At 42.6% G+C, this 22420-nt stretch overlaps 1 protein-coding gene across 3 annotated transcripts in view; it reads right to left on the bottom strand.

Moving 5' to 3' along the window:
- nek7 (NIMA-related kinase 7) overlaps positions 1-22420 on the bottom strand; it is a 59352-nt gene that overhangs the window by 1411 nt on the left and 35521 nt on the right. For all 3 annotated transcript variants that reach the window (XM_046858056.1, XM_046858054.1, XM_046858055.1), the window contains 3 exons: positions 20384-20491; positions 14375-14469; positions 2472-2585 (listed from right to left, as the gene is read on the bottom strand). In XM_046858056.1, coding sequence (XP_046714012.1) covers positions 2472-2585; positions 14375-14469; positions 20384-20491 — 317 coding nt within the window. The remainder of the gene's footprint in view (positions 1-2471; positions 2586-14374; positions 14470-20383; positions 20492-22420) is intronic.

Raw genomic sequence — 22420 nt, 5'->3', positions numbered from 1 at the left:
GTTTGCAGCTTATAAATAAAATATGTTTGATTTTTATCACATTTATTCCACCCTTCTCACATATGGTAAGTGGTGGCTTAGTGATCGAAAGGTCTGGGGATTAAAGCTCATTATCGCCAAGCTGCCAGTCTTGGGCCCTTGAGCAAGGCCCTTAACCCTCTGTGCACCAGGGGTGCTGTTTCACGGCTGACCGTGCGCTCTGAAACCCCAATCTCTGAGATATATGAAGAAAGAATTGTAGTTGGTAGTTTATACGGTAAATTGGTCTGTTTCGCTAAATTCTTTTTCTTTTGGCTTCTCCCATTAGGGGGCGCCACAGCGGATCATCCGTCTCCATACCCCCGCTGTCCTCTACATCTGCCTCATTCAACCCTACTACCTGCATGTCTTCCCTCACCACATCCATAAACCTCCTCCTTGGCCTTCTTCTTTTCCTCCTTCCTAGGGGCTCCATCCTCAGCATTCTCCAACCGATATACCCCATGTCCCTCCTCTGTCCCTCTCAATCGGGCCTTTCTCACTTTGTCCCCAAAACGTCCTACATGCGCTGTCCCTCTAATAAACTCGTTTCTAATCCTGTCTATCCTCGTCACTCTTATTAACAGTTTACTACCCCATAGAGATCACTGTTCTTTAAGACCCCGGGGTAGGTTAGGCCATGTCTCGACAACTTACGATGGGCTCATCAGGACTTAGGACTTGAGAGTTAGGAGCCTTTTTCAATTCCCCTCCAATAGTAAATTGCTAGTAATGGGATTTTTTTTTTATTTCTGATATTGCTCTTTCAACTCCATTGTGTTCCCCTAAATCTCTCTCATGGAAAAATAAATAAAAATGAATAAAAAGTCAAGTCTCTTTTTCATTTGTCTCTATTATTCTCTTTCTTTGTGTGACTGAAATCCATCAATCCGTTTTTTTTTGCTTTTTAAATCTGAGAAACAGCTTTGTGCACCGTGCTGTGTGGCGTAGGAATCTCAGTGCTGCTTAAATCTTCCGTTTGGATTTTTTTCTTATTCTGAAATGGTTTAGATGCTGGGTTTATGCCTTTATACCTTCTGGATTATTCTGGATTTTTTGTGTCACTAAAAAAGAGCAAATTTAAAATAAAAAAAACCCTAAGAGACGAGAAGAAACACGGATATATTTTAGAGTTGTCAATGTGCAGCTTGTAGCAGTACAGATTTACTGTCCTCTGAAAAGAACTCAACATGCAGCCATTAATGTCAAAATAACTGGCAACAAAAGTGAGTACACCCCAAGTGATAACAGCTGTATGTCGCTTAACCATTAAGAGCCACATGTCCTATTCATCATGTTTTTGTATTTGGTATTAGAGCAGTTAAAATTTAGTGCTTTGAGTCCAATTCTCTCAAACTGACCACTGGATGTTCAACATTGCACCTCATGGTAAAGACTCTCTGAGGATTTGAGAATTAGGATTGTTGCTCTCCACAAAGATGGCCGAGGCTATAAGAATATCGGTAAAACCCTGAAACTGAGTTACAGTACAGTGGCCAGGTTTATACAGAGGTTTTCCGAGACGGGTTCCATTCGGAACAGACGAATCCTGGTGCTGTGCGTCAGGTGCAGAAACTGGCTTCAAAAAACAGACAGTTGAGTGCTGCAGCATTGCTTTAGAGGTTGCAGAAGCGGGAGGTCCGCTCGTCAGTGCTCAGACCGTACGCCGCACACTGCAACAAGTCGGTTTGCATTGGCATCGTCCCAGAAGGAGCCTCTCCTGAAGCTGCTTTACAAGAAAGCCCACAAACAGTTTGGTCTGATGAGACTTATTTGGTTCAGATGGTGTCCAGCATGTGTGGCAACACCCCGGTGAGGAGAACCAAGACCTTGCCTACCGTCATCAAGCATGGTGGTGGTAACATCATGGTCTGGGGCTGCATGAGTGCTGCTGGTACCGGGGCGCTGCGGTTCATTGAGGTTCATTGTGAAGCAGAACGTGACACGCTTTCTTTAGAAACTGGTCCGACGGGCAGTTTTCCAACAAAATACCGACCCCAAACACACCATCAAGATGTCAACTCGCCTTGCTGAGAAAAGTGAAGGTGATGGAGTGGCTAAGTATGTCTCCAAGACCTGAACCTGAACCTATTGAGCACCTGTAGTGCATCCTCGAGCGGAAGGTGGAGAAGCGGCATGTGTCTAACATCCAGCACCTCTGTGATATCATTATGGAGGGGTGGAACAGGGTCCCAGCAACAACCTGTGCAGCTCTGGTGAATTTCAGGCCCAGGAGGATTAATGTAGTGCTACATAACAATGACGCTCACACAAATTACTGACACTTTGGACACAGTTTTTTGCCAGTTATTTTGACAATAATGGCTGTATGTTGAGTTATTTCCAGATGACAGTAAATCTGTACTGCTATACAAGCTGCACATTGACAACTCTTAAAAATATATATATATTTACATGGTACTGTATACCATGTCTTATTTGAAAAGCCTCACCTCTTCCGAGTAGTGATCCGATGGCAGAGGAGGGTAGTCACACTGCTCGATCTTTTTACACAGTGAGTACAGGTTCATCTTGTCCCCGTAGAACGGACTCTGAAGAGCAGCCATCTACAAGTGGGGGAAAGAAGCACTGTTAGATTCCTCAAAAAAACATGCAGGATACCTGTACTGAGTGCAGGATGGTCAGACTTCAGGCTCCCTGCTCCCTCTTCAATTCTTCTGCCCTGATTTGCTGATTTCGTGTTACGCAATTCGAAGTGGATTAAGAAGAGACACAAAATGACTGTTACACCTTTACAAATGAAAGCCTTTATATTTCCTATGAATATAAAAGGCAAATTTCCTAATATAATAAAATGTTCATGTTGAAATGCGGAGTACTTTGTTGTAGCTTCGCTTCACTCTTTTTGCTGTATTTAATGCATCTGATAAAACAAAAAAACCCGAAATTAAATAAACAGTAAGTCTATATAAATAACTAAATACTTCTTCTATTGGTTTTTTCAATATTCAATTATATGCACTGGGCGGAGTTCATTAGCATAAGTGGAATAATAGGTGGGGCTCATTGACAAAAGTCAAGTACTGGGTGGAGTTTATTAACATAAGTAGAATAATGGGTGGAGCTCATCAACATAAGTGGAGAATTATATGTAGTTCATTAGCATAAGTGGAGTAATGGGTGGAGCGCAAAAACATAATTGGAACACTAGGCAAAGCTCATTAACATAAATGGGACACTGGGTAGAGCTCATTAATATAAGTGGCATACTGGGTGGAGTTCATAACCATAAATGTCTGGTGAGTAGAGCTCATTAACATAAGCAGTGTAATGGACAAGGCCCATTAACATAGGTGAATAAGCAGGTGGGGCTTAAAACATATTTGGCATACTGGGTAGAGCTCATTCCCCCAAATGAAGTAGTGGGTGGAGCTCATTCAAATTGGTGAGTTCTTGGTGGATCTCATTAACATAAGTGGAGTACTGGGTGGAGCTTGTTAACGTAAGTGGGGTAATGGGTGGAGCTCATTATCATATGTGGATACAAAGCTCTCCTAATGGAACCAGGCCTTTATTTTATTTTAGAGTTCATACACCACATGCAAATTAAGGTGCAGCTACTGTACATCTTCACGTGGGCAAAAGTATTTGAACCATCGACCCTTCCTTTCAAGCTCTTCGAGTGGATCTTTCCTGAACTGTTCCCTGAAATTACACACAGTTGTATCGGATGTCTTTTGATGCGAGACCATAAATTTTTCTCTTCACTTGAACTAGAAGACCCAAACCTGCCCCTCTGAGAAAGCCAGCTCTATGAAGACATTGTCTGCATGTTGTTGTGAAAGCTCTAACCTCAACCCTAATGAACACCTTTTGGGATAAATTGGATCACTGAATACACCCAAGGCCTCCTCAACCTTACTTACATCAGTACCTCACTTTTCAAACCCCTTTGTGGCTGAATTAATCTCCACAAATCTCCACAAGCACACTCCAAAATCTAATGGAACATCTTCCCAGAAGAAAAGGAGGTTATTATAACAGCAAACAGGGACTAATTGTGGAATGGGATGTTCAGAAATCACCAAAGAATCACGTCAATAGATGAAACTGTAATGTGAATAGCAGATGTTTCCACACGTATCCTTGTCCCACAATTTTAGTCGTTGACCAACTCTGGCATTGCAGCAACACAATAATCTGAAGTGTGTGTGTTAGCTTGAGTATAATATTACATTATTTTGTTTATGTGTTCTTCAGAACAGTGATGTTTTTTTGTGTTTGCCTTTAACAGCTACAGCAGCTGAAACAATTAATCTTTTTTTACAGCTTAGTTACATTATAAAAGTCTATTTTATATCTTTTTTTTATCATTTCTTTCCACATTAATGAGAGTCTCTTTTTTCTGTCATGCACACACCCTCTCTCTGTCTTTCTCTGCTCTTTCTCTCTCTCTCTCTCTCTCTCTCTCTCTCGCACGACAGGAAACACAGCCACTCAATCTTCATCAACCGGGAGCTGACAGACCGGCTGGAGTTCTGCTCCAGGGTCGATGAAGATATCAGGATTGTACAACGTTTTATCATGATGCCGAGACAGTACCGAGGCGACATTTTCTTGACGGACGATAAGTTCGGTTTGGCTGTCGTGATCGTTGGTGGGGAATGTAAAGATGACGAAAGACCACATGATCTGGTGGTGTAAACAAGGATTCACGGTGAGACTATTTACTTATTGGCCAAAAATTGCAAATGCAAGGCAGGCTCAATGGTAAAGGATCTGAGTTAGGGGATCAAACCCTTGCATTGCCACTGTAGCCCTTGAGGCCTTTGAAACAGAGGAACACACCAAACCGACGCCAAATAATTACCTCGGAGGAAAGCCGTCGCCTCGCATCACCTGTGTCAGGGCAAAAAAAAAGTTGCACTAAGACCCATCGGACAGACTGAAGTGGACGGCAAACTAGCGTGTATGTTCTGTGCTTGAAGGGGAGAACAGAACTCTCCCACGCCAGTAGGGATCAGCAGTCTGTATTCGACATGCAAACAGAGAAACCGGAAGAGTTCGAACTGCTAATATATAAAGCAAGCAGCATTTACACATGCTGCGATCATTACTACCTTTTTCCATTCATGTCTGCTAAGTTGCAAATGGCCCTTGGATTCTTGGAAAATATCCCCTAGTCAAATGAGGTGACAAGACAAGTGGCAAAAATGCCCACAAGTGTCTGTGGGTTTCATCTTTTCTCTGTCGTTGCATGCTTTCTTCAGTTCTGGTTTTTCCCCCCTGTGCCCATTTGCTAAGATGAATTGACAAAATATTTTTCCGAAGAGCGCCGCCACCAATTCGACGTGCGGAATCGGCTGAAAAACAGCTGACTCCATCCGACTTAAGCCGACGCTGTGGAACACCCCGGAAAAACTAAAGCCGACCAACACTTAGAAACCTTGATATGTCCTGGGCTTAACCCTCTCTACGATACCATGGCTGAGCCTGCAATCTGACCACAAGAAAAGGCTGTTTGTTTTTCAAATGTTGGACACTGAATTACCCCCAATCTTCCTTTACCTTTCTGGGTTCTTTAGAAAGCCAGGGTGACTAATTAAAGCCTCACTTCGCACTACTTTTTCCTCATTTCCAACCCCAGAACCTCTGCAATATTTCATGCTACCTCATCCAAGGATATACAATTGTGTGCCTCTAACCTTTAGGTAAGAACCATGTATGGCTGGAAATGTCAGGTGTCCCAATATTTTCCATCACTACAGTGTTTTTGAAGGTGGAGATGGATTTGTACTTGTTATTTGAGGGAAAAAATAACATTCTAACATAGAAACAGGACGGAACTCGGAAATTCCAGAGTGCACAAGCATTATGTAAGATCTTGGGCATAAAAGCACCTCAAGAAACACACAATTGCATAGAACCTTCCAGCAAGATGATGCCCCTGCCCACAAAGCACAGAAAGCACAGAACCCTGACCTCCCCAACACCTTTGGGATGAACTGGAACACAGAGTAAACCCCAGACCTCCTCGCTGACCTCACTAATGCTCTTGTGGCTGAGGAAGCATCAATCCCTGCAGCCATACTCCAAATTTAGAAGACAAACAAGCAGCCTTTAGTTGTCACAAACTCATCACGGTAGTCTGTTTCCTCAGACATCCCGGCTCACTAGGAAGTTTGGGATAGAGCGCAGGGTCAGTAGAGATACAGCACCAGGGAGAAGAGAGGGTTAAGAGCCTTGCTCAAGGGCCCAGCATTGCAGCTTGGCAGTGCCAGGGCTTGAATCTCCAACCTTCTCAACCTACAAATCAGCCTCAGCCGTTGAACCACCACTGCCCTCTGAGCTAGTGGAAAGCCTTCCCAGAAGAATAGAAGCTATTTTAAGGTGAAAGTCAGGATTAAATCTGACATTAAAGGTTCAACCAGTAAATAAGTCTGGGGTGTAGTGTACAGTTGAGTAAAGACCAACAATGGATGCCATTTCTTATCAATCAGAAATAGTTCATGTAGATCTCCATAATATATACTATGTGGACAAGAGTCTCCACTACTCTTAAACATCTGGACAATAACCTCCACTCATCTGGGAGGATGTTCCACTAGATTTTGGAGATGTAGGTGTAGGGTGATGTGAGGAGGCCTCTGGGTTGAGGTCAAAGCTCTATAGCAGAATCCTTAAGATCTTCCACCTCTTCCAACCCCATAAAAACCAGTTCATCTTGGAGCTGGCTTTGTGCACAAGAGCACTGTCAGGCTGGAACAGGTTCGGGTCTCCTAGTTCAAGTGGAGGGTTGGTGATACTGCATTCAAAGACATCTGATACAACTGTGTGCCTCCAACTCTGAGGTAAAAATTTGGAGAAGAACCACTTATAGCTGGAAATGTCAGGTACCAAAGAACTGCTGACCACTTTGTGTATTTGATGAAATTCTAAAGCTAGCCACACAAATATAAATGAGCTTTGGAGTTCTGAGTAGAGCAAGTTCTAAGGAGTGTGGTGGATACAAAACCTTTTCCAAAGAACACTGGCAAGCAAGACATAAGATGGCGATCCCTACCAGAGAGACACCTCTGATGGATATGAATTTTGGAACGTGAGATTCCCTGCTTCTTGTAAAAGGTCAGTCTTGTACAGTAGGAACCTCAAAAGTGCAGAAAAAGGAGAGGACAGATGCTGAAGACAGTGTCTGTTTTTTATTTGGTGCTTCCAATAATAGGTCGCAAAAAAACTCATTAAAACACCATCCTCACTTACTTGCAACTGGCTTTGTTGCTGGAGTGCAATTTTACAAGTGCATACAAAACTGAAAATGACACAGAGAGACAGAGAGACAGAGAGACAGAGAGAGAGAGAGAGAGAGAGAGAGAGAGAGAGAGAGAGAGAGAGAGAGAAACAAAGTAAGTGAGCAAACTGTGAGAAAGCAGTTGTCAGAGTGAGGAAGCTCTCCAGGTGAGAATGTGGGTGATTGGCAAAAAGAATAATGAGAAGAGAAGAGAGAAGAGAAGAGAAGAGAAGAGAAGAGAAGAGAGAGAGAAGAGAGAGAAGAGAAGAGAAGAGAAGAGAAGAGAAGAGAGAGGAGAGGAAAGGAGAAGAGAAGAGAAGAGAAGAGAAGAGAAGAGAAGAGAAGAGAGAAGAGAAGAGAAGAGAAGAGAAGAAGAGAAGAGAAGAGAAGAGAAGAGAAGAGTGGAAAAAGATGAGACAAAGGGGCTGCAAAAGTCGGGATGACAAGCAATGAGATGAGCAGAAGAAGAGAAAAGAAGAAAAGAAATAATAGATGAGATAATGGAAGAGAAAAGAGGAGAAACAAAAGAGAAGAAAAGACGAGAAGCAACACGAGAAGGGAAATGGGGAGAAATAATAAAAAGGAAAAAGAAAAAAAAGACAAAGAGCAAGAAGAAGATAGAAAAGAGAAGAGATGAGAAACAATGAGAGAAGGGACAGGAAGAGGAGAAAGAAAAGATGAGACGAGAAGAGAAGGGAAGGAAAAGTAATGAGAAGTGGTGGAACAATAAGAGGAGGAAAAAGGGGAGAAAAAGAAACAAGAAGAGAAGAAGAGATGAGAAGAAAAATGAAGAGATGCGTTCCAATTACAAGAGAAGAGAAACAATGTGACGAGAGAAGCAAAACGAAGAGAAACGAAAGAATGAGAGGAGAAACAATGAAAGGAGAGAGAAGATGAGAAACAATAAGAGAGGAGAAGAGAAGAAAGACAAACAATAAGATGAGAGGGGAGAGGAAAAAGATGAAAAGTAAAGAGTCACAATGAGAAAAGAGAACTAAAGAGAAAAGAAAAAAAAAAACGAGGAGAGATGAGAAGAGAAGAGGAATGTGGCTTTGCTTTTTGTTTTGTTTTTTCTCCCCAAAAACTCTATCACTTCTCCTCACGCTAACTGTAATCCAGGCCTGTTTTAATCAGCAGAAATGCACTCAGCTCGTGCTGCCTGGGCTGCTGGGGATTTTCTTTTTCTTTTCCCGGGAAGCATCAGGAGTTCTGTCCCGATCTTCAATGTTTGGATACTAACCTGAAGTAAACGCTGATCGTAATTTCAGCTTCTCCTGGGGATTTGTTCGGTATCTGTGTGTGCGAGTAAAACGGTGTACGCATAACAGTCCCAGTGCGAGCGAGTTACAGCCGTGTGACGCACCGACAAAAACGCATGCAGATGTTCAAGACGGGTTTTTCAAGCTCCGGCTTTGCAAAGGCAGCGTCGGGTTTTACTGCAACATCTGGCTATGGTCGATACGCCGCTGGTCTTACGTGGGGGTTTAAAAAAAAAAAGTTCCTTGGGGTAATTACGGTGTGTGCGGCATTCTGCAGCACACGAGTAACACCAGCCTGAGAGAGCCGTGTGTGTGTGTGTGTGTGTGTGTGTGTGTGTGTGTGTGTGGAAGGCAAGCGGGACACCACATGTGATCTCAGCCCCACTGTGTCTCTTTGCACATGCTCGGTTAGTAGTAGTGAGCATGCTTTTTTTTTCCCCCGCCGCATGACGGGGGGACGAGGGGGGACGAGTGCAGGGAGGAGCAGCTGCAGCCAGCAAAGGGTTAAACAAGGACCAGTGTGTTTTCATGCATCCTCTGCGGCTGACAGATGAAAAATGTCAACTGTCCTGTTTTCTATTTTGGAGTTTTTGCACTATTCATCTGGTTCATTAGTGGCGGGCCGCTCGTGGCCCTGACAGCTGCTCGGCCTGCGCTCGTGGCCCCTGAATTTTTCAGACTAATTTGATTCGATGGGCGAGATGATTGACTTGCTCTCTGACCCCCCGGAGCCCAGAGGCACTCCTCATTGTTATTCCGGAGCTGTCCGACACACACTGCGCTGGCCTGCTGTCTGACTGCGCACGGTCTCTCACACACACACACACACACACACACACACACACACACACTGCAAGCCCTTTCCACAAAGGCACCACACCCACACAGAGATGCATGCGACTACACACACACACACACATTAAATACTAACACACCTGGGTGCCCTTAAAAACTGTCACGGCCATACACATACAGTATAGGAAAGGGGGCGGGGACTTGGCCAGGAAACCCACATGACGTCAGCCACCAGGGAAAAGTCCAAGCATCGGTGACCATGTAAAGATCTCAAGTGGAATAAAACCATAACTCCGACTTAATTAATATTGACCTGTGTGTGTGTGTGTGTGTGTGTGTGTGTGTGTGTGTGTGTGTGTGTGTGTTTTTCTCCTTGCACATATAAATCACCCACCACCCCACGCGGGCCCCCGAATATCTGCCTAGCTTGCAGCACGCAATCATTATTTCATCCTCAGATTGTTTTTTTTACCCCCGCCAGTCACACTTTTAATGATATATTAATAATAATAATAAAAAAAAAAAGGAGCACATCAAAAAACCCGGGCACTAAAGACGTCCTCGTTTTTAATGACTGAAACCGGCAAGGACATCAGTCCCGCACACACACACACACACACACACACCACACTCTCTCTCTCTCTCACACACTCACACACACACACTCTCTTTAAACCTGTCATACTCTGTGTTTAAAAAAAAAAACCCACAAAAACAAAACATTCACGTTAACGTTAGGAAAACATCAAAAGTGAACCATTTTTGTCTTTGTGTTTGAAAAAAAATTTGCAAGTTTTTTTTTTTGTTTCTTTTTGCTTCATTACGAAAACCCGAGGAAAAGCCGAGATCCGCCAAGCTAGCAAAATCCCCGAGCTTCGGCTGCGCTTTCTTTCTCTCTCAGCATGTTTATTCAACACGTACGGTCTCATTCATTAAAAACGATCTAATTAAACGCTTTTTCGTGGCGGGTAAAAAAAAAAAAAAAAAAAAGACGGAATATGTCTAATAGGCACAGCAACAAAGACCAGACGATATCGGACGGGTCTTTAAGGATTACTCTTCACTGGCTTATAAACTTCAACCATAATGGTGTCTGGTGGGGTTTTTTTGGGGGACACTTTTCTGAAAACAAGCTTCAGAACTGTAAAGGCTGCAAGCTGATATATAATATACAATTGTAGCTCCATTGCTTTTATATAGCTACAAAAAATATAGAAACTATTTATGTTAGCCGTATATGGATAATTATATTGTTTATATACATTGGGTACAGAAACAAGTTGGAGGGGCTCAAACTTTGGAAGCGGTACAATACGTTCTTTTAGCTGTTTGAGCTACAGGAACATGTTCAAGCATCACAAAGTCTGGTGCATAGAGATATGGTTTACATGATTTGGAAGATCATGGGTGGCCTCACACCTATAAAACATCTTTGGGATGATTTGGAAAGCACCCTAGGTACCTGATGTACTTTTTTAGGCTCTCCACAAGTCCAAAATCTAGTGGAACATCTTCCCAGAAGAGTGGAGGTTATTAGAAGGACAAATGGAGATTAAATAAGGAATGGGGATTTTTTTTTTTTGCACAATGCTATAATTGTGGATCTATGTTTCTGTGAAACTGAACAATATATATATTTATCTGATTGACTTGGACTTCCATTTGCCAGATTTCCAATAAGGGAAAAAAATAACTGTGGTTGGTCAGTTGCCAGGTACACGTTTAATAAATCACACATTTCTTTGGGGGGGGTATATATATTTATTTACAAAACTCTGTACTCTATAGTGGCATGTAGATTTTTTTATATATTTTTTTTTTGATGCAGCTAATATCTTGTGGGTTGTTTTTTTTTTTTTTCTTTTTTCTAATGAAGCACACACTTGAGCAGTTGAGGGCTAAAAGATTTGCTCAAGGGTCCACTCCGAGTTCTCTGGCTGAACGGGGATTTAAACTCACACTCTTCATTATGGCGGTGTGTAAGAATGAACACAACTAATTAACCCTCAGGAGTCGATCCTTGAACTAATCCACTACAGCGTTTTCAGTATTCAGAGTTCAGCTTTCACTTTTTATAAAAAATAATAATAATAAATAAATAAATAAATAAAGGGGATTGCATATGGCATATAGTTTATTAAAAAAATTATAAACACACACACACACACACACACACACACACATATATATATATATATATATATATATATATATATATATATATATATATATATATATATATATATATATATATATATATATATATATATATATATATACAAACACATTACATACATACAAATAAATGAATGAAATTAATTACATTTAATATAAATAATATAAATGTAAAAAGTATATAAATACTTATAAATGTATATAATTGTTTGAGTAAAATATATGCCATTTGCCATATATATATATATATATATATATATATATATATATATATATATATATATATATATATATATATATATATATATATATATATATATATATATATATATATATATATAATTTTACTCTAAATTTTGTTCCTTTACTAAACTACTGACCCGTGAGCCAGAGCCATTGTTTCCTGTCAGAGCGTGATGTAACCGACTGAACGTCTTGATTTACGTCGACATAAATTCCGAACGTCCCAAACACGGCTAGTAGTTAAAGGATTTACGAGCGCTTTGAAAAGCCAGGCCAGCCCACGAGGGTACACATACAGTAATCCGAACGCTGTCTGTATTTAATAGAGACTGGAGACGGGAGGTGGAAGACGAACCGATGGGGCCATGTGGTCAGCCTGAGACGACCCTTTTATTTTGAGCGTCGTAAAAAGCCAACACTGCAACCCGGAGTGTGGACTCCTGTGGAGACGAGGGAGGGAGGATGCTGCGACGTAATATATAATCTCGCATGGCAGAGGGCTCGGGATGAAACTGGTGTAGGAGTATTCGCTGAAGGGGCTTGCTTGTAATGTGATTGGTGTATGTTCATGTATTGAAATGGGAAAGGGAAAAAAGTGGAGAATTGAGATTGTGAACACACCCCCAGCTATACTTCAGATACCCTGTACTGGTCCGTGCCAACGGAGAATAAATTCCAGGCAGGCAGATATTCATCAGAACATCTGGAACTCCGTCTGGCCAATCAAAGTGCTGCGCTTGTTGTTTTTTTTTTCAAAGCTCCGCCCACACTTCCTGTCTCAGATCAGTAAAAATTAGAAAGTACATAAATTCAGGACAGAAGTACAGTATGGCTCTTATGGTGCTGAAAACAGTAATGAGGATTTTGGATAATGTGCCAGAACATGGTGGAAGTCCTGTTATTAGTCCTGGGATTAATATATGAACACACTGTAATATCCATCACCTCACCTCAAGTCCCGAGGCGCCCTCCACAACATCGACTTGGGTGTCAATAATGGAAATATGACGCCACACTCGGGCAGAAGCTATGACCAAATTGACAGAGGAGCAAACACGAGAAGCTCCGGACCCCTTTGTCTTCCCCCTCCGTCCTCATCCGCTGACCAAATGAATGAGCTCCGACAGAGCGGCTGCATCAAAGGGAATAACTGATGCAGATTCGAGGAAGACAATGAGCAGGTATCGATGGGTTGCAAAAAAAAAAAAAAAAAAAAAAAAACAGCCCACGTGACCCCCCAATACTCACAATGCCCTCCACTGCAGAAACCCCAAAGCGATTTCACGTTTTCAAAAAGAGCAGGATTATTTGCGTTCGATGAGGCCTTCGCACAAAGGGGATCAATGGCGCTCGGTGAAAGGTGGCGCAAGTTGGAAAAACTAGCGATTCGGTGTGGTGTTCTGAGTTTCTTCCGCCAAAGAGTATTTGGGTCGCAAAATACACGCGGGATGGGGGGACAAAAAGGGACTTGTGTGTGTTGGAAGCCTCCATGGGCACTGCTAGTTGGCTCAGACAACTACGGCATCAAGCTCGGCCCCGCCGGCCTCGCCCCGTCACTCAAACGAATGCCGAGTCATCGCCTCCCAGCGTTCTCCCTCGGGTCATGTGACCCAAAAGATCAAGAGGGGGGAGAGGATGAGATGAGAGAAAGCCTCATTTCGGGGTGTCGGGGCGTCGGGAGCGGCGTTGTCTTTCGGATGGAGCCTGGGTTTGGGCGGATGCTTAGCGAGATCACAGGCCTTTCCCCGGTGCACTCGGCTGACCCGTGGCACGCTGTCGGCCCCGGTGCATTGTGGGAGACTAATTAGCGCCAAGAAGAGCGGTCTCCAAGCGGCGCTGCGCTCGGATGGATGTTTTTCAGCCCCAGGCACTTCGGGAGGTGCGGCTACTGCTGAGCTCCCCAACATGGATAAAAAAGACGAGGGGAGGAGGAGGGAAAAAAAGCAACTCGAGGGGGGATTCCGGGGGAGGCATGGGTGCTGGACTAACAATGTGTCTATTTCTAGTCTGTGTGTGTGTGTGTGTGTGTGTGTGTGTGTGTGTGTGTGTGTGCATGTCCAAGCATTTAATAGCATCCGCAAACCGTGTTTTGCATAATGGTGAGAATTGTGCTATTTATATTTAAACGGGATACTGTCCATTTCTGTGTCAACTCATTAGTCAGAAAAAAACACAACACACACACACATACACAAACACACTCTTACTGTATTTCAAATAACCAGCCGCAGCAAACCCACGATATGGAGTAGGAGACAAGTTAGTGGCCCAGCCGTCTAGACGCAGAGCGAACGGACTATCGATTGGGGTTTGCGCAAAAAAAAAAAAAAAAAAAAAACAAAGCTGACCTTTGCACAACTTCTATGAGAACTCGATCCCGGGTATGCTTTATCGAGGCCTAATCGAAGCGGGCAGCGTCGTTGCTGAGTGTATCTCAAAACACATGTAAACGTCTTCCGTGGTTTCTTCCCCAGCGTTCAAACACACTCCAGGCTTCCCCATGCCGAGGGCAATGGAAAACCGTAATGTGTTGCGTCCCATGCAAAAATGGGACTTGCTGGGAGGGGGGTAGTGGGGGAGGGTTGGTTTGTGTGTAGGGAAAAAAAAAACAGAAAAAAAGTTTTCTATACGTTACCTCGTACAGCAGACAGCCTAGCGACCAGATGTCAGATTTGAAGTTATATCCGTTTTCGTGTATCCTCTCGGGAGACATGTAATAAGGGGTGCCCACTGGATCAGAAAAGAAAGATGGAGAGAGAGATGGAGAGAGAGAGGGGAGGAAAAGCAGAAGTTAGAGGCATGTCTAGCTCGCTAAGTTCGCAGAGGAATCGTACAGGCCAGAGATTCACCCATGGATGCTTCATTGACGGGGCGCTTCGGATTGAGGAGGCGACGCTTTTGGATGAGTACGGAGAGACAGAGAAAAAGATGGAGAGAAAGAGAGAGAGAGAGAGAGAGAAAGAGAGAGAGAGAGAAAGTGAGATAAATCCTGACTCAAGCGTTTATATCGCCAAGAGTGACAGAGAAACTTTAGAGCCCAGGAAAACTTGGTTCTTGGGCTCAACCTTATTTTCATTGATTTTCAAGAGTCTTTAGATGGCGCTCTCGTTCGTCTTTCTGTACAGGGGTTCGGTGTAACGGGCAGAAGTGTATTTGATGCTGTGACTTCATAGGAATTAAAATCTCATAGGTTTTGGACACCTGATCTTGCATTTCGTTTATTTGGGGAACACCTGACTCTCAATTTCAAACGATCTGCTAATCCTAGCTGTCCATATACATTTGACACTCACAGATACGTGACATGCACCAAGTTTGGGTCTCATTTGCCCAACTGGGTTCTCCTAAACTTCTTTTAGAGACTGGTTGGTGTTTTAGGTTATGTTTATGCAGAAATACATGCAGAACATGTAGAATTGGAAGGGGTCAGAAACTTTTAAGCGCCATGCTATGGTAAAAAATATATAGGAAAATATATATATAAAAAAAGACACTTAAAGCCTTGTGTAACGAGTCAGTGTGCAGCGCCTAGAGACCTGCAAAACACTTCACTGTGGTCTTTATTCCAGGTCGTTTTTTGGAAAGAATAGGGTCAACATTTTTGGCTCAAAAATTTGACTCAGAATAAAAGAAAACGCCTCTTTTTGTTGCCCCGCCCATATCTGAATAGGCTAATTATTATTAAATAATTAAAATTCATTGTTAGTAGATTATAAATTGGTATAAATATTAAAAATACTAATATACAAATGATTATATAATAAGGATGATGATACAAATTATAATAATAAGGATGGTGGCGATGATAAAATTCTAATAATCAAAATAATTATACAAATTATATAAAATGAGGCAAATGAGAATATAATAATGGTGGTAATAGAATAATAATAATAATAAAAGTAATAATGATATGTGATAATATAATAATGATGATGATACAATTTATGATGATAAATATGATGATGGAAAATAATAATAATAATAATATTAATACCAATAATATGAATACAAATGACAATATAATGATACAAATGTTATAAGATAATCACAATAATGATGATAATACAAATGATTATATAATGTAATAATGCTGATTAAAAAAGAATAATACAATGATGTATTGAAAAATGTAATGAAAAGAAATGCTAAAATTATGCTAAAATAACAATAGTAATGATATAGATGAGAATGTAATGAGGACAATAATATGATGATTATGATCAAATTATAATAGTGATAAATAATGATATATAAAATGATATAAATGATAAAATGACGATACAAATGATAGGAGTTGAAAAACTACTATCAGTAATAATAATTCTCTTATTAATAATAGAATAATGATGATGATTCAAATAATATAAAATGATAATGATGATCGTGATGATGAAGATGTGGATGAAACATTTGAATAATAATAGCAGTAATAATCATAATACAAATGTTATAAAAAATAATGATGATACAAATGATAATGTGATGATGATGAGGATAACAGTGCGATGTATTAGAAAGTATTACAGTATGATGATGATCATGTTGATGCCTAATAAATAGATTAGGAAAAATCATGTAGAAAAAAAAGGTAAAATCACAACAAACAACAAAGCAAACAAACAAACATGGGTCCACATCATTTCCAGAGCAAGGTGTAACGGTTTCCTGTCACAAGCCATACGACGCCTTAATACACACTGACACACACACACACACACCCACTCAAACACCTGCATCGTTTGCATGTACAGTATTAATAATCTGGAAGAAAACGTGGCGCCCCCTGATCTCGTATCGGATTTTCACGTCGCTGTCTATTCCTCTCTCATAATTCCGCCACCCGATGCTCTCGACTGCGCCGGCCGTGTTTTCTAGCCTCGTGTGTGTCGAGGTGAGATCATCCGGCGTATGATTCATGCGACGCTGCATTCCAAACCCGGCCCGAATACGCTCTGTTAGAAGACAGCTGTCTTGTTTTGGGACAGGTTTTCATATCCGCCTTCCACTGAACGGATTTTTTTCGGTGAAAAGTCCGGCAGCGTTGAGGCGGTGACTAAAGGCTAGCAGGGTGTACGGGTAGGCGATGGGACACAAATATTTTAAGACGTTTCCCTGATACACTGAGGAAAAAAACAAAAAAAAAAAACACTGTCTGCCCTCTTTTGCATACACGAGCTCACAGGGACCAGGGATTGGCTTGAAAGCGATGATTGACAGGAGTAATCCGTCCCTCCCACCTGGAGGGTATGATTCTAAATCAGGAAGTGGTCGGCAAAAGAAAATCGTCAGCCATTGGTCAGTTCAGTTTTATGATTTGGGTAAAAACGATTGTGGACACCTCACTATAAGGTTCTAAGATGAATGTTGAATTTGCTCTTAACTTTCTGGTTGAACCACATATGGTTGGGAAAGTCAAGTGTCCCAATGCTTATGCTTACCATTAGCTATCATCCTTTTTTGGTTGAAAAAAACAAACAAACAAACATGCAAATGAACCAAAAGTCAAATTGGGATTGATTTTTCTTTAAATGATCATTATTCTTATCATGTATTGATTTGACAGAGCGAAATATTGTTCAAAAAGAGTCTGAAGAAGATTTTATTTATTTATTTATTTTTGCCAGAAAGGTAAATTGGAGAGATCGGAAATTACGAGGGAAAGCGTAACCAATCGAGGACGAAACGAGCATATTCCGAACAAAAAAAAAAAACGTGTGATCGTAGCTCGGATAATGCTATGAATCTGACCGTTTGGACTGTTAATTACAAAACTCCGCTGTCGTCGTCTTTCGTTTTTTTTTTTGCCATCCATCACCTCTAGCATTGTTATTCCTCAGAAAATCTTCCTTTGCACTGCACCCCCACCTCGAGTAATTTAAAGGGGAAGGAGCCTTTGGCAAGAAAAGGCGAAGAAAAGAATGATTTTTTTCTCTCTCTCTCGCTCTTTCTTGCGCTCTCTTTCGCTGTTTCTCTCCTCTCTTTGGCTTTGTTTGGATCTGTGGGCTGCGAAGCTGCTCGGAGACGGGAGTTAAAAGGATGCGGCGCGACTTCTGAGAGAGAGAATTGACAGGCCCATCCGGAGCTCCATCCAGCGCGCATCGCACTGTTCTATCATGGTGGTTTGTCTCATTACAGCCTGAACTGTCAAGCCACTATTCCTCTGGCACCCTCCACCACCCACCCACCCTCGTGCAACGAACGAGAGAGAGAGGGAGAGAGACATAAATGGGAAGATAGAGAGCAAGAGAGAAATCATTTTGGAGCTGGAAAAAGAGAGAGAAAGAGAGAGAGAGAGAGAGAGAGAGAGAGAGAGAGAGAGAGAGAGAGAGAGAGATTAGGTGCTCGGTAAAGAGTAGAGTGAGAGAAAGAAAAATTGGGTGCCAGAAAGAAAGAGCACAAGAGAGAGAGAGAGAGAGAGAGAGAGAGAGAGAGAGAGAGAGAGAGAGAGAGAGAGAGAGAAATTGAGACTTAGAGAGAGCCAGAGAGAGAGGGAGGAGAGAGGTGATAGTGGGAAAAATTGAGTGCCAGATAGAGAGAACACGAAAGAAGGAGAGAGAGATATAAATTAAGAAAGAGGGGAGAGCGAGAGAGAGAGAGAGGGGGGACATAAATGGGAAGCTAGAGAGCAAGAGAGAAACGAAGAAAGACATAATGGGAAGCTGGAAAGAAAGAAAGTGAGAGAGAGAGAGAGAGAGAGAGAGAGAGAGAGAGAGAGAGAGAGAGAGAGAGAGAGAGAGAGAGAATAGGCACTAGGGAGAAAGAGAATAAGATAGAAAGACTGCATGCCAGAAAAGAGGAAGAGAGAGAAAGGTAGAGATATAATTGAGACCTACTGAGAGAAGGAAAGAGACATAAATAAGAAGCTAAAGAGCAAGAGAGAGATACAGGGAGACATAAAGGGAGGAGAGAGAGAGAGAGAGAGAGAGAGAGAGAGAGAGAGAGAGAGAGAGAGAAAGAGAGAGAGAGAGGGAGAAAGAAAGGGAATATGAGGACAGGGGGACACAGTGTACCCAGAGGGAGACATAGAGTCAGGTCTTTATGCCTCTGGGTGAATTTAACCTCATGAATGTGTCTCTCTCTCTCTCACACACAAACACACACACACACACACACACACACACACACACACACAGTATGGCTCTCAACAGCAGGAGAGTCCTGTGAAGAGATGTACATGTAACAGCTCTGTTCACGCAAATCATTCCAAATCTATAAATCCTACAGACACCAGATCGTGTGTGTGTGTGTGTGTGTGTGTGTGTGTGACATATAAGACAGTTAAACAGCGCTTATATTTAAATGAAGTGACAACCTCCTGGTGCATCCTCCTGGACAACTTCCTGGTGCATCGTCCTGGACAATCTCCAGGACAAAGTCCTGAACAACCTCTTGGACAACCTCCTGTACAACCCCATGTTCAAAATCTTTTGGACAGCCTCCTAAACCTCCTGGAAAACCTCCTGGTGCAATCTCCTGGACAAAGTCCTGGAAAACCTTGTGTACAACTTCATATACATCCTGCTGTACAACCTCCTAGACAGTTTCCTGTACAAACTCCTGACAACCTCCTGGTGCATCCACCTGAGCAACTTCCCAAACAAAGTCTGGAACAAGCTTGTGTACAACCTCCTATACATCATCATGTATTACCTCCTTGACAGTTTAATGTACAAGTTCCTTTACAAGCTCCTGGGCAGCCACCTGGACAAACCCCTGTACAACCTCCTGGGCAATATCCTTAAAATCCTCCTGGACAATTTCCTGGACAACTTCTTGGACAACTTCCTGGAAATCTATGAAGAGCCAAATTCCAATACCGACCTGCTCTCCTCTACATCCTCCTAGAGCCGGCTCTCTTCCCAGCCTCTGTCTGAAACAGAACTTCACTTGCCTGATCTGCAGAGGGAGCTGTGGACTTGAATCAGATTTATTCCCCCCCCCCACCTGTCATTTCTGAGTCGCCTGTTTTTTTTTTTTTCCACCAGAAACCTTCACGTTCGCCGTGAGAAAAGGCAACTCGTCACTCATTTATGTGCTTACTCATTTATGCTGACAAGAAAAAAAATCGAGATTTTATGACTTTGGTGTGAATAATAATAAAAAAAACAACTCAAATAAAAACACCGATGCGTTAATGTAATATAAGACCCCAGACTGAGACGATCGTCCATAAACGTAACGCCTCTAGACACTCTGTCTGGCGTTAAAAGGCCAATATATTTTTTCCTCCTCCTTTACTTTTTCTCCCCTCCCTCTCTCACTCGTTTCCGCTGGTGATCGAGGGCTCGAGCCGGAGCTCATGCGTGAGGAGACGTGGCACAGGGGTCAAGGCAAACAGGAAGGCCCTAAGTGCTCAATGAAATGGATACAGATCCTGAAACGCTTTTGCTCCTTAAATGGTCCTGGGGTGGGGGTGTTGCGGGGCGGGTAGGTATGAGGGGTGATTTTGAGGGGGCAGGCGGGAAGTTGGCACTTTATAACAGACACATGGTTGTGCTCGAAACGCGCCGAGCTGCTCGGGGGGTTCCGCCGTCCCCGTTGTAGACTTTGTCTCTTTTCGGATTTTTTTTTCCAAAAGACAGGACTTTTCTGGTCTTTTCAATCGTGGAGCGTAAAAACAGAAAAGGGATCGAGCGCTCACCTAAAGAGTGCGCGGCGGTGGTTTTGGAGCTGAAGAACCGGCCCAAGCCCAGGTCGCCTAGTTTCACCACTCCTGTTGCGGTGATGAAGACGTTGGCCGGTTTAATATCTTCAAAAAGAAAAAAAAAGACAGAAAAAAAAGATAAATGGAACAGCTTAGGGAGGTGGAGGAGGGAAAAAAGGCCTGTAAGAAAGAAAAAATAAGAGAAAAAAAAAAGCGAAAACCAGGAAAAAGGAAGCAGGCCATGGATATAAATCACCTTTAATAGACTGGGAGTGCAGTGTTAGACATCTCATTTTAAGGGCAGTGTGTATGTGTGTGTGTGTGTGTGTGTGTGTGTGGGTGAACGTGTGTGAGCGCGCGTGACATTATCAGAACCATATGCTTGTAGGCACACTGCGCCGTTTCAAGTTTAACACCTCGGGACATGAGGCATCACAGCAATAACAAACACGCAAGACGTATGTTTGGATGGCGGAGGTGCGATGTGGAGAATCGGAACGCGGACACGCCAGAGCTCAGGTGCGTGTTAAACGGCTCGCGCGGAGGGCAGGTGGTGAAGGAATGGACGAGATCGGATCGGATCGGGATCAAATCGGGTCGGGCGAGATTCTGAAAAAGAGTGTGTGTGTGTGTAGGCGTGAAAGTCCGAACACATTTATAGCGAAGCGAATTTTCCGAATATTTGTCCAATAAAAAAGGTAATGACTCATTGATTGATTGATTGATTCATTCATTCATTCATGACACCAGCCGTTTATAATCAAACTGTTCGTTTGGGATAAAAAAACCATTCACGTGAGCCTCGAGTGTGGTTCACTAAAACATTCAGTTGCAAAAGCAGAACGTTCTCTATAAAGTTTAGTGTGTGCTTGTATATATATAATATAATATAATATATTTATATATAAATATAATGTAATATAAAATTTACTGTCCTCTGAAAATAACTCCTCCTACAGCCGTTATTGTGTAAATAACTGGCAACAAAAGTGAGTACACCCCAAGTGAACATGTCAAAACTGTGTCCGAAGTGTCAGGAATTTGTGAGCGTCATTGTTATCCAGCACTGCCTTAATCCTCCTGGGCCTGGAATTCACCAAAGCTGCACAGGTTGTTGCTGGGACCCTCTTCCACCCCTCCATAATGACATCACAGAGCTGCTGGATGTTAGACACAATGCACTTCTACACCTTCTGCTTGAGGATGCCCTACAGGTGCTCAATAGGGTTTAGGTCTGGAGACAATTCTCGGCCACTCCATCACCTTCAGCTTCCTCAGCAAGGCAGTTGTCATCTTGGTGGTGTGTTTGGGGGTCGTTATTTTGGAAAACTGCTGTTCGGCCCCAGTTTCTGAACGGAGGGCGTCGTGTTCTGCTTCAGAATGTCACAGTACATGTTGGAAATCCATGTTTCTCTCAATGAACCCCGGCTCCCCTGTACCAGCAGAACTCATGCAGCCCCAGACCATAATGTTACCACCACCATGTGTCGCCACACATGCTAGACTTTATCTGAGTAAAACAAGTTTATCTTAGTCTCATCAGACCACAGAACATGATCCCAGTAATTCATGCTCTTGGACAGGTTTTCTTCAGCAAACTGTTTGTGGGATTTCTTGTGAACCAGCTTCAGAAGAGGCTCCTTCTGGGACGATGCCAATGCAAACCGACTTGTTCCACCTCCCGCTTCTGCAACCTCTAAAGCAATGCTGCAGCACTCAAACGTCTGTTTTTTTGAAGCAGCTTCTTCACCTGATGCACAGCACCAGGACTCGACTTCCTTGATGGACCCTTGTGAGGTCTGTTCCGAGTGGAACCTGTTTTGGAAAACCTCTGTAAAAACCTGGCCACTGTACTGTAACTTAGTTTCAGGGTTTTACCGATATTCTTATAGCCTCGGCCATCTTTGTGGAGAGCAACAATCCTAATTCTCAAATCCTCAGAGAGTCTTTACCATGAGGTGCCATGTTGAACATCCAGTGGTCAGTTTGAGAGAATGCTCCGCCCCATCTTAGTCGCAAATTTTGCAAGTCTAA

The sequence above is a fragment of the Silurus meridionalis genome, chromosome 9 (assembly GCF_014805685.1).
Source record: "Silurus meridionalis isolate SWU-2019-XX chromosome 9, ASM1480568v1, whole genome shotgun sequence".
NCBI classification, from domain to species: domain Eukaryota; kingdom Metazoa; phylum Chordata; class Actinopteri; order Siluriformes; family Siluridae; genus Silurus; species Silurus meridionalis.
Note: the sequence above shows the minus strand (reverse complement) of the source record. Positions and strands in the feature narration are given on the sequence as shown.